This window comes from Artibeus jamaicensis, unplaced genomic scaffold (assembly GCF_021234435.1).
Source record: "Artibeus jamaicensis isolate MK-2021 breed Jamaican fruit bat unplaced genomic scaffold, CSHL_Jam_final contig_685, whole genome shotgun sequence".
In the NCBI taxonomy this organism is placed as follows: domain Eukaryota; kingdom Metazoa; phylum Chordata; class Mammalia; order Chiroptera; family Phyllostomidae; genus Artibeus; species Artibeus jamaicensis.
Genome location: NW_026521924.1, coordinates 12397146 through 12410121, shown reverse-complemented (window position 1 = coordinate 12410121; position 12976 = coordinate 12397146). Strand labels below are relative to the sequence as shown.

At 39.8% G+C, this 12976-nt stretch overlaps 1 protein-coding gene across 3 annotated transcripts in view; it reads left to right on the top strand.

Annotated features, from left to right (window-relative positions):
• Positions 1–12976, top strand: part of ATRN (attractin) — a 156938-nt gene that overhangs the window by 57003 nt on the left and 86959 nt on the right. For all 3 annotated transcript variants that reach the window (XM_053671406.1, XM_037147756.2, XM_053671407.1), the window contains exons 7-11: positions 1470–1560; positions 2468–2711; positions 3664–3847; positions 7368–7522; positions 10024–10105. In XM_053671406.1, the coding sequence (XP_053527381.1) occupies positions 1470–1560; positions 2468–2711; positions 3664–3847; positions 7368–7522; positions 10024–10105 (756 nt within the window). The remainder of the gene's footprint in view (positions 1–1469; positions 1561–2467; positions 2712–3663; positions 3848–7367; positions 7523–10023; positions 10106–12976) is intronic.

The following is a 12976-nucleotide window of genomic DNA, read 5'->3' as shown; positions in this document are numbered from 1 at the left end:
AAGTTGTGATAAAACTTTCTTGCATCTTCTTGTTTACGTATATTAATGGTTTGTATACTTAAAAAATCTTCCGTTATTCAGGGAAACTTATAAGGTAAGTAAACATTTAAGGTGTGACAATAGCATTGGTTTCCCTTTGATTTTTTAAATTACATTATACAAAAGTTAAAACTGACGCTATTTATTAAACTTCCCCTCTGTAGTGTGATCCCCTGCGCTGTCACTCTGTTCTTCTGTTCGCATAAATGGGTAGGAAAATGCGTGGGGTCGTGTTTACTTAATGATAGTCATTTTTAGGTGATAAAATGTGAGATCATTTTTAAGATTTTAGCTCTTTATATTTTGCATTGGTTATATCCTTTATAATGAATATTCTGATTTTAATAAAAATAATAGAGTACATCCTTTTTATTTTTAAACTTTATTTATTATTTATTTTTATAGACAGGAAAAGGGAAGGAGAAAGGGAGAGAAACATCAATGTGAGAGAGAAACACTGACTGCTTGCCTTCCACTCAAGGCCCAGCCAGGGACTGAACCCGCAACCCAGGCATTGCCCTGACTGGGAGTCAAACCAGCAACTTTTTTGTGGGACGACACCCAGCCAACTTGAGCCACACCAGCCAGGGTGAAAATAGTAGAGTGATATTTTCCTCAAAGACAAACTAAAAGTGGATATTCTAAGAAAGTGAATGGGAATAAGTGGCAAAAGCAAGAGTGTAGATGATTTTCTTTTTGGCTTTTTTTTTTTTGGTATAAAATGTATTCATAGTATAATTGAAATGCTATAATGATATTACAGCTTTCTTAAAAATATGAATTTTTTTAAAACTAATTAGATAAAGAAAAGGGAGAGACACAGCTAGGTTGCTTGGTTGGAGCATCTTCCTACACACCGAAATGGTAGCCAGTTCAATCCCTGGTCAGGGCACACACCTAGGATGCAGGTTTGATCCCCAGCTGGGTTGTGTGCAGGAGGAAACCAATCGGTGTCTGTTTGTCTCTCTCCCCTTCCTCTTTCTCAAATCAATAAGCATCTCCTTAGGTGAGAATTTTTAAAAACTAAAGGGAGAGTTAGGAATTTTCTTTTATTGTCATTCCCCTTTGAGTACCTGTCTTCAATTTTATGTGATTGAATAAAAGATGAGTTATGATAATAAAAGTTTAAGCTGCTTGCGTACAATGCAATCTTCAAGTTATTTAGAATGTGTGTAGAAGAGGTTTTCAGGAAGCATTAGAAATTGCCAATAGATGGACTTTTTTCCTGTCTCAGGGCTGTGCAGCCCAGGCCCCCTTTCTGGGTTCTCATCTGTGGGTAGGCCCAGGTGTTAGGGTCGTTTGCCCAGGCACCTCCCTGTATATGTAGCAGGTGCAGTGAGCATCTCCAAACTGGATTATGTCACAAATAAAAGAATACAAGATATTCTGGTTTGTCATTTGGGTGAAAATATGCTCTGTTTGTTTTGTAGGTATGACCTCGCTTCTAGGGAATGGCTTGCACTGAACCGTTCTGTGAACGATGTGGTGGTCAGATATGGCCATTCTGTAGCATTACACCAGGTAAAATGTCTCCGCCCTTCACTGAACTAGAAACTCAGCTCTTCCAACCTGACTTTATCACAATATTATGTGGTTGAAAAAACTGTTTGATGTTTTTTTTTCCTAATCTTTTTGGTTGTGGTCAAATGCACATCACTTGAAATTTACTATCTTAACCATTTTTAAGTATACAGTTCAGTGATATTAAATACACTCACAGTGTGCGACCATCACCACCATCCATCTCTGTAACTCTTTTCATCTTATAAAACTGCAACCCTCTGTGGCCGTTAAACATTAAATTCTCCATTGCTTCCTCCCACGTCCCCCAAAAAGCACCATTCAGCTTTCTGTTTCTGTGGTTTTGACTGCAGTGTTAGTTTTATTGGGGAAAAACTTCCTACATGTGGGGACGGGGGGTGTATAATAGGCTAAGGTATAAGTGGAAGTTAAAGTTAAAACAAATACAACAGGACAGATTCTTAATGGGTTTAAATTGTACTGGGATATTATGATTGTGGTATTAGATGGTTAAAATTAATATGGTGTAGATTAGTATTTATGTTCATTAGCAAGGTTTGCCAAGAATGAGCACATTGCAATATAACTGAATAATCATTTTCATTTCCTTGTTTTTGTGGTTTATGGTAGGATGAGGGAACTTTTCAACTTTATTTTTCTAAGTCATTTTATTACTGTAAAAGAACTTGCATGAGGAAGTCCAAGAAAAGCAGGAAATTGTTACAGATATAGAACACACTTTATTGTGTTTTATATTTTATTTTATTTTTTGCCATCTTTTTTCTAGTAATTCACGGAATGGTGTATTTTACTAACACTTTTTAAGCTAAGAATGATATTGAGGTTTTGAACTGCTCTCAGATTTAATCCTTTTGACGTTGTTAGAACTTTCCCATTTTCTCCCTAGGATAAAATTTACATGTATGGAGGAAAAATCGATTCAACAGGGAATGTGACCAATGAGTTGAGAGTGTTCCATATTCACAACGAGTCGTGGGTGCTGTTGAGCCCTAAAGCGAAGGAGCAGTACGCGGTGGTGGGGCACTCGGCGCACATTGTCACCCTCGACACCGGCCGGGTGGTCATGCTGGTCCTCTTTGGACACTGCCCCCTCTATGGCTATATCAGCAGTGTGCAGGAGTATGACTTAGGTGGGGATGCTTCTTCCAGTGAGTTTTTTGGATGTCAAATTGAAAACCTTTACACTTATTATTAGGAGTTTTTAACAGGATTCAAACTAACCTTGACCCAATACTTTACCTTGAAATGCAGTTAACACCGATGTGTTAGCATCAGATTATTGATGCTGCCGTGTGGTATGTATGTTACTGTCAGTTTGGCATGGGGCAGAGACGGCACTAAATTCTTTACATGCTGGAAATAAAGTAAGTAAATAAATGGTTCTAAAAAACAATTATTCTGAAGAGAAAATGTATTTGGTAAGCCCTCTAGAGATTGGTTTAAGGGAGTATGATTTCTTCCCCTTACTATGTAATTTCTCCTTTGGTTAAATTTTATTGTATCTTGTTCTGTAGTAGGCGTGCCAGCTATAATTTATATTCTGAGAAAATAGATGCATACAGTACATGTGTGTATTGGTCGGTAAAGGTCATGAGAATTAAGTGTTCTCTGTCTTTTCAATTTAATGTAATTCTTTTTCTACATGGCACGTTAGAATGTCAGAACTTTAAACAAATTAAAAGTCTGGCCACCTGACTTAATTAGTTTTAGGTGACCTCCCTGTAAAAATAAAACAATAGCCCTGGATGGTGTGGCTCAGTGGGTTGCATGCTGGCCTGTGAACCAAAGGGTCGCTGGTTCGATTCGCAGTCAGGGCACATGCCTGGGTTTCGGGCCAGGTCCCCAGTTGGGTGCACTTGAGAGGCAGCCACACATGGCTGTTTCTTTCCCTCTCTCCCTCCCCTTCCCTTCTCTCTAAAAAGAAAAAGTAAAATCTTAAAAAAATAAAAATAAAACAATAAAAGAAAATTATATGTATCAATTCTCCTGAAATCTCTACTCTTGTCCTAAGCTACTTGGTAATTTTAAGTATTAGAGAGGAGAAGCCTGCAACATTTGCCTTTAACTGTTTTCTGTTTTCAGTTACAAACACATGGAGCATATTAAATACTGTTGGCGCCCTTGTCCAAGGGGGCTATGGCCACAGCAGTGTCTATGACCCCAAGACCAGGGCCCTCTATGTTCATGGAGGCTACAAGGCTTTCAGTGCCAATAAATACCGGCTCGCAGATGATCTCTACCGATACGACGTGGACACCCGGATGTGGTGAGTGCTCTCGCTCTTGCACTTTCACTGTAAGGTGCGCATTCTGGCCATTGCTGAGAAAATACCGTGCTGTATTTTTGTCTTCGGACCTAGCAGATAGTTCTCTGCAGTGTTACAAAGAAATGGGGGGCAAAGCAGAGGTAGTAAAGTAGGTAGTATTTATTTTGTTGCATTATTTTTTCATTTTTTAGTGGGTTGGTTAGAAAATGCTTGCTATTTTTTTGAATTGGTTTTTAATTTTTATACATTCAGTACCACTGTAAAATTTTAGCTCTTCAGAATCCTAAGGAATAAATTACTCTGAGTATGCACTCTGTTGTAATTATGTAGAATATATCCATTTGTCCTTTTCTTAATGACCGAGGTGTCATCATTGAGGTCAGTTACTGGCATCCATGGAATCATCAAACAGAAATGGTCTTAGCACCTAAAAGATTAGAACTCTCCTTACTCTAAACTATATATTGGTCTATATAAAGTATGCTAATTTTAATAAATGTAAAGCAAATTTGAGTCATGAAATAATGTAACTATAAAGCAATAGTTTCTCTTCTTGCTTTTCCTGTTTCCCTACATACTTGAGACCGTGCTATGGATATTCACTTTACATTCTGCCTTTCATTAAAAGCATCATTTTTAGTGGTGGTGTAACACTTTGTTGTGTAAGTGTACTGAGCCTATCCAGCCAGAAATTTTGGTTTCTCGCTTTTGTGCTACTGATAAAGCATTATGCATAAGCTTCTGTTTGTATTTCACATGATTTCCACCCAGAAACTGCAATTATAAGGTCATAGTTATTTTTAAATTATATTTTATTGATTACATTATTACAGTTATCTTGATTTTTTTCCCCCTTTGCCACCTTCCACCCAGCTCCCCGCATTCCCTCTGGGCAATCCTCTCACCATCGTTCATGGGTCATGCCTATGAGTTCTTTGGCTATTCCATTTCCTGTACTGTACTCTACATCCCCATGGCTATTCCGTACCTACCTATTTGTACTTCTTAATCCCCTAACCTCTTCACCCATTCCCCCACACCCTACTCCCATCCGGCAACCATTAAAACCCTCTCTGTGCCCATGATTCTGTCTGTTCTCTGGTTTGTTTAGTTTGCTTTTTAGATTCAATTATTGATAGATATGGGGGGTTTTTTTTGCTGTTTTATTGTTCATAGTTTTGATCTTCTTTTTCTTAAATAAGTCCCTTTAACATTTCATATAATAATGGTTTGGTGATGATGAACTCCTTTACTTGTCTGGGAAGCTCTTTATCTGCCCTTCGATTCTAAAGGATATCTTTGCTGCATAGAGCAGTCTTGGCTGTAGCTCTCTGCTTTTCATGACTTGGAATATTTCTTGCCAATCCCCTCTAGCCTGCAAAGTTTCTTTTGAGTAATCAGCTGACAGTCTTACAGGAATTCCTCTGTAGGTAACTAACTTTATTTCTCTTGCTGCTTTTAAGATTCTCTCTTTATCTTTAACTTTAGCCTTTTAATTATGATGTATCTTGGGGTTAGCCTCTTTGCATCCATCTTGTTTGGGACTCTCTGTGCTTCCTGCTTGCATGTCTATTTCCTATACCAAATTAAGGAAGTTTTCTTTCATTATTTTTTCAAATAGATTTCTAATATCTTGCTCTTTCTTTTCTCCTTCTGGCACCCCTATGATGGGAATGTTGGACCTCTTGAAGTTGTTCCAGAGACTGCTTATAGAATCCTCATTTTTTAAATTTTTGGATTCTTTTTTCTTCTTGTTCTGCGTGGTTAGTTTTTGCTTCCTTACTTTCCACATCATTGATTCAATTCTCAGCTTCATCTACTTTACTATTTCCCTGTATATTGTTCTTTATTTCAATTAGTGTATTCTTTGTTTCTGACTAGATCTTTTTTTATGCTATTGAGGTCCTCACTGAGTTCACTGAACATCTTTATAACCAGTGTTTTGAACTCTGCATCTGATAGATTGCTTTGTCTCCATTTTGTTTAGCTCTTTTTCTGGAGTTCCATCTGTTCTTTCATTTGGGCCATGTTTCTTTGTCTCCTTGTTTTGGAAGCCTCCCTGTGTTTGTTTCTATGTATTAAGTAGGGCTGCTTTGACTCTGCCTTTGTAGTGTGGCCTAATGTAATTGGTGTCCTGTAGAGTCTGGTGCCACAGCATCCTCTATCACACAAGTTGGGTACTCGAGGTGTGCTTTCTGTGTGGGCTGAGTACACTTCCTCTTGTAGTTGAGCCTTGATTGTTGTTGGCAAATCAATGGGAAGGAATTACCCAGGCCAGTCAGCTGGAAGGATTGGCTGTGACCACTTAGCGCCAACTTCCGCCCTCCCTGAAGGATCAGCCGTGCAGGGGCAGGGTGGTCTGTAGCTGCCCTGGGATTTTCTGGGTGGTACAGGCCGAGGTCATCCCCTACCTCTGTTTTGTCTGGGGCCACCCTGCCTGAGGTATAAAGGAACCTGAAATGGCTGTTACTTGTGCTGGGCTTAGAGATTCCCAAGCAAAGCTATGCTGTGAATCAAGGCTGGCTACTTCTGGTGCTGGGCCTGGGGCTCACTGAATCCAGCTGTTGCATGTTTGAGAGGATTTAGGAAGTTGTGAAGCATAAGCCAAGACCAGCCATTCATATGGAAAAGCAGCTTGTGTGCCCCTGTTAAAGGTGGTGTGGAGTCTCTGGGGATCTCTGAGGCGGGTCACACAGTGTTAGCCAGGTTGATGGAGTCTGAGATATGGCACCTGCTTGCCAGCTCTGTTGGGGGAGGGTTTAGAAAAGAGACCATGGCCTCTGCTTTGCCCTGATGTCATACACTTCAGTTCCTCCCTGTATGCCACTGATGCCTTTCAAGCTGCTACCCCAGTGCTGGAGCTTAGAGGGAGTGAGTCTGCATAGGTGAGCCCATGTGTGGGTTCTTTTAAGAGGAACTGCTTGGGGTCCCAAGGAGTTTCTTCTACCGACTCAATCCTTGCTGATTTTTTTGCAGCTAGAAGTTGTGGGGACTTATTTTCTGGGCACTGGAACCCTGGACTAAGGGAGCCTCATATAGGGCTAGGACTGCTCACTCCCGAGATATCCCTCCTGAATTTTTTTATCCAGCACACGTGTGTAAGGGACTAGTCCATTCCACATCTGAGCCCCTCCTACCAGTCTGGATGGATATGGTTTCTTTAATTCCGTAGTTGTCAGACTTCCATTCGACTCAGTTTGGGATGCTTCTGAGTGATGGTTCTTCTATGTTTCAGTGTAATTTTGACATGGTTGTGCAAAGAGGCAAGTCAGCTCTGCCTACACTGTCATTTTGAGCTCATTAATTTTTAAGGCTCTTAATATATTTTGTCAAAATTCTTATAGGTCTTTAAGTTTCTACATGTTTACTTAGTATTGACAAAGTTATATACAGGGAAAAATCCAGAAATATTTGCACATTTGGATATGAAATTAAGAAAATGGTTATGTTTCTATTAGCAAATAGGTGCTAAGTATTGTAAAAAACTAACCATGTATTTATTACTTTTAATTCTCAAAAGGACCATTCTTAAGGACAGCCGGTTCTTCCGTTACTTGCACACAGCGGTGTTGGTGAGTGGGACCATGCTGGTGTTCGGAGGAAACACGCACAACGACACGTCCATGAGCTATGGTGCCAAGTGCTTTTCTTCGGATTTCATGGCTTATGACATTGGTAGGTGTAGTTAGTTGAATGTTAATTTTTAAGGATGAGTTGAGATAAGTGGGCTCTCTGAGATGTACTACAATATCTTACACAGAAGTGTCTTGTAGTTGTTTACCACCCAAATTGTATTAAGTTGGTTCCTAGAATCTGATTTCACATTCTTTAAAAAATTTCATGTGGTAACATATTTAACCAGAAGAGGGCAGAATTTGTTCATGCAAAATACTAGCCCATCTCTTATATCATTGGATGGTCATTTTTGTGCTGGCCACCAACCTTATACATTGGAGACTGTAAGTTACAGCCCTCGGTCTCATAGTGGGGGAGGCAGAGAACTGAACATACAATGTAATTGTAATTCAGAGTATTACTTGCTTTAAGATAAGTGTATGAAAGCGCCTATGAATAGTCCTTAACACATGGGGGTAAGGGTTGTAGTTAGGAGAAGGGCTGGGTCCTGAGGAACACTGGAAAGTCAGTTAGGCAGAGTCAGGCGGACTTCTCAGGTGGAGGCAAAAACAGACCATGCCACCTACTTAGAGCCTGTGAGTAGTTCTGGGTGTATGATAGCTACTTTAAGTGGAACTAGAGACCCACGCAGCTGTTAGAGTGGTCAGATCTTGAGGAGTTTGGGCCTTTTGAAGACCCTTACACAAGCAGTGATAGAATCGTACTTGTGTTTCAGGAAGAGGTCTTTGTGGTATTGTGGTGAGTAATTAGCACAGGGCAAGATGGGAGTTAGGAGGCTCTTGCTGAAGTTCTGAGGAGGGTTTGCACCAAGGCTGTGGAAGTGGCAATGACGATAAAGAGATAGATGGGTTTGAGAACTCCCGGGAACTTGAGGATTGTCTGGGGTGTATTTTGAGAGCGATTAAAGCATCTCGATTCCCAGGTAGCTAATGTGGGCCAGCGTAGACGGTACTGTGTACTAAGGTGGGACATGGAAGTACAGGGACAGGGTCTGGGAGAAGGTGAGTGCAGGCAGTTGGGGAGCATGTTCAGCTAGAGTTGCCGATGGGATGGAGCAGCACAGAGATCAGTGGGAATCTCCAGTAAGGGGTGAAATTCTGTAGGGGACATGTGTCATCAGGGAAGAGCAAAGAAGCAGAGGAGAGATGGATAAAGAAGTTGGAAAGAGAATGCAGACCATGAAAGCATGTCATAGGCGTGGGAGGAAAGTAAGGCGAGATTGGTGTCCTGCAAGGGAAATGTTAACCATGCCACAGAGGGATTAAAATAAGGCCTGGAGAGTCTTTCAGACTTAGCAACAAAGAGGTGGTTTATTACCCTGTACACATGGAGGAATAATCCAGATTGCAGAGGGCTACAAAATAATGTAAGGGAGATGTACACAGTGAATATTGACTATTTTAATTTTTAAAATGCATTTGTGAGAAGAAGAAAGTGGTGATTTGAGTACGGTCTTGGGCATATTTAAATGCTGTGGTCAAAGCCAGGTGCACTAAGAGGAGGGGGTCTTTGCCACACTGCGGTTTTAAGGAAGGAAGCAAGGTGGGTGGGCTGGAAGCCTCTGTTCTCCATGTGAGGAAGACCACAGAGCCTGGGCTGGTTGGAGAAGGAAGTGAAAGCTGTTGTCAAGGTTGAAAAAAGGTCTGGATTGAGTGGAAGAACGTTTGCCTAGTGAGTGTGAGTATCTGAGTGTCTCGGAAGCACGTAGTGAATGTGAGTTGCATGTGGTTTCCCAGCAAGAGCAGTTGATAGTATCAATCATGACAAAGGAAAAGTAGTGGATCTAAAGGATTGAGGAAAGGAGTTTTAAAAAATTAGATAACATTGATTTTTTTTTTTTTTTTTTTTTTAGTTTTAATTTTTTACCTGTATTTTCCTATTTTAGCTACTATTTGGGCAGGTCAATATAGAGGGGAAAATAATTACGGAACTTACATGTTTTACTTATATAAGCTTTGAAAAATATAAAATATGCTTAACTTAAAAAACATTGTAGTAAGTGAGACCTGGTTGATGTGGCTCAGTGGACTGAGTGCTGGCCTGTGAACTGAAAGGTCTCCAGTTTGATTCCCAGTCAGGGCATGTGCCTGGGTTGTAGACCATGTACCCAGATGGGGGCATGTGAGAGGCTGCCAATGAGTGTATCTCTCACATCATTGTTTCTCTCCCTCTCTTTCTCCCTTCTCCTCTCTCTAAAAATAAATAAATAAACTCTTTGGGGGGAAAAAACATTGTAGTGGGTGAAATTGATAGGCAACAGAGTGAGTGATGTGGGTATCATGAATGTTGGATGAATTCACTAATTAGAAGGAATTATAATTCACTAATTAGAATTGGCATATGGTCCTGCCTTTCTTACATGCCCTGCTGTTCTGCTGCAGCATTTAACTCAGAAATGATCGGGTGACTAAGAAAAAGTGAGAGGCACATTTTAGGAGGTTGTGTCTGTTGCAATCTTCTTTCAAAAAAAAAAAAAAAAGCCAGTTTCTACTGATGATGACCAGCAGTCTCATCTGAAATGTGTTTTTTTTTGCTCTTAGCTTGTGACCGCTGGTCAGTGCTTCCCAGACCTGATCTCCACCATGTCAACAGATTTGGCCACTCAGCAGTCTTACACAACAGGTAACTGGGAAAGAAAGTGCTTGCTCCTTTTCTCTTGTGTTTAAAATGAAAATGAAGTAAAATATGAAGAAGTGAGATCAGACTTACATATTATTTACAGGATTTTCTCAATCTATTTAATAGGACCTATTAATTTTTCACAGAATTACATAGGTATGAATTTCCTGACATATATTTAAAATATTTGATGTTCATTTGAGTTAATTTTAGTGCCATGTTTGTTGATGTGTTTTCTGTTTGCATGAAGGAGTATATTATACTCTATATTGCCTGAATGCATCAGACCACAAAAGTTATGTGCAGTTACTGTCTTACGCCCTCTGTCATTTGCTGTTGTTGGTGGTACTTAGGTCTGAGTGGTAAGGAGATTTGAAAAAAGAAAGAGGGCACGTCAGATTGGGGATCGGGTAGGGGAACAGAGGTGGGGAGATTGTGAAGCTTCGTATAGAAGTTTATAGTCTTTGGTAATCTGGAGTCTGCATTGCCTTGCTCAAAAATGCGTGGCCCTGCCTAACAGAGCTCTTCATCAGTCTGCCCCTGGAGACAGCTCTTTCTTGTAAGGGCACACCTGTTTCTTACAGTGTGCTTTAAAGATGTTTGATTTGTTAAACAGTCTAATCATGATACTAGTTTTTCTCATTTTTTGTTTTTGCTGTTATTACTATTTCTTCTTCACTTAAAAAAAATACAACCACAATACAATGATCACACTTTAAAAAATGAATAGTAATTTAATACCATTTAGTGTTCAGTGTTCAGATTTCCCAGTTGCCTCATAATTTTTACTCATTTTACCATTTATTATTATTTTCTAAATAATTTTTATTTTTCAATTACACTTGACATACAATAGTATATTAGTTTCAGGTACATACCTCAATGATGAGACATTTTATAACCTACTAAGTGATCATCCCAGTAAATCTTGTACCCACATGACACCATACATAGTTAATAGAATGTTACTGACTGTATTCCCTATGGTGTACTTTACATCCCTATGACTTCTTTAACAACCAATTTGTACTTCTTAATCCCTTCCCCTTTTTCACCCATCCCCCCAACACTCCTCTCATTTTGCAGCCATCAAAATGTTCTCCACACCCATGAGTCTGTTTCTGTTTTGCTTGTTTATTTATTTTGTTTTACTAGATTCAGTTGTTGGTAGATGTGTATTTATTGCCATTTTATTGTTCATATTTTTACCTTTTTTTCTTTCTTCTTAAAGAAGACCCTTTAACATTTCATATAATACTGGGTTGGTGATAATGAACTCTGTTAGCTTTTTCTTGTCTGGGAAGTTCTTTATATGAGATCTGTCTGGAAAACATCCAGCCATCATTAATATAACGAGAACAGTTTGCGCCACACTGATTTAACCTGACAGCGAAGGAGAGTGGACTGGAATGCGCATGCGTGGACAATGACAACTTTACTGTATTAGTCAGGGGGCAAAGTAGATGCTGTCGAGTGAGCATGTGTACCCTGTGTCCATTGCACTCAAAATGACTGAGTGAATAGAGCAATGAATCTGCATCATATTTTGCATTAAGCTTGAACATTCTTTCATGGAAGCTGTTTGGCTGATTCAGAAGGCCACGGCTGTGCGCATCTAGTGGTTGGCAGCTTCATTGGGACAATGTGCCCGCTTATGCATCATTGGGCAGTTTTTTTGTGAAACATCAAATCACCCAGGTGACTCAGGCCCCCTATAAGCCCAGATTTGGTGCCCTGCAACTTCTGGCTGTTTCCAAAACTAAAGTCAACTTTGAAGGGAAGGGATTTCAGACCAGTGATGAGAACCTGGAAAATCCGATGGGGCTGCTGATGGAGATTGGGAGAACTGTGTGAGGTCCCAAGGTTCCTACTTTGGAGGGGACTGAGACATCAATATCCTATGTACAATGTTTCTTATATCTTGTATCCTCGATAAAAGTCTCTATTTTCATATTACATGGCTGGATACCTTCTGGAAAGACCTTGTATGTACTGAATGACAACTTTGCCTGGTAGAATAATCTTGGTTTTAGGTCCTTGCTTTTTATCAATTTGAATATTTCTTGCCATTCTTCTGGCCTGTGAAGTTTCTGTTGAGAAATCAGCTGATAGTCTTATGGGCGCTCCCTTGTAGGTAAGTAGCTGCTTTTCTCTTGCTTCTTTTAACATTATCTCTTTGTCTTTAACTTTCTTCATTTTAATTATGATGTGTCTTGGTGTTGGTCTCTTTGGGTTCTTCTTGGTTTAGGACTCTGTGCACTTCCTGGACTTGTATATCTACTTGCTTCACCTGGTTAGAGAAGTTTTCTATCACTTTTTCAAAAAAGTTTTCACTTTCTAACTCTCTTCTCTTTCTGGAAACCCCATGATGAGAATGTTGGTACTCTTGAAGTTTCCCAGAGGCTTCTTATGTTATGTTCATTTGGAGCAGGGTAGGATCATTTATCTTTTTGCTATTCTGATTGGGTATATTTTGCTTCCTTATATTCCAAATCACTAATTTGATTCTTAGCTTCATCTTCATCTGAAGATTTCCTATAAGTTATTCTTCCTTTCAGTTAGTGTATCCTTCATTTCTGACTGGTTCTTTTTCATGTTTCCTATGCCCTTTTTCAAGTTGTGGAAGTTCTCACTAAGTTCCTTGAGTGTCCTTATAAACTATTGTTTTGAACTCTATCTGGTAGTTTGCTTGCATCCATTTTATTTAGTTCTTTTTCTGAAGATTTCTTTCATTTGGGACCCGTATCTTTGTCTCCACTTGTTGGTTGCTTCCCTATGTTTCTATGTACTAGGTAGGGCTGGTGGGTGTTCCAGACTTGGTAGAGTGCCCTGTGTAGTAGGTGTCCTGTAGGGCCTAATGGTGCAGCCTTTCCA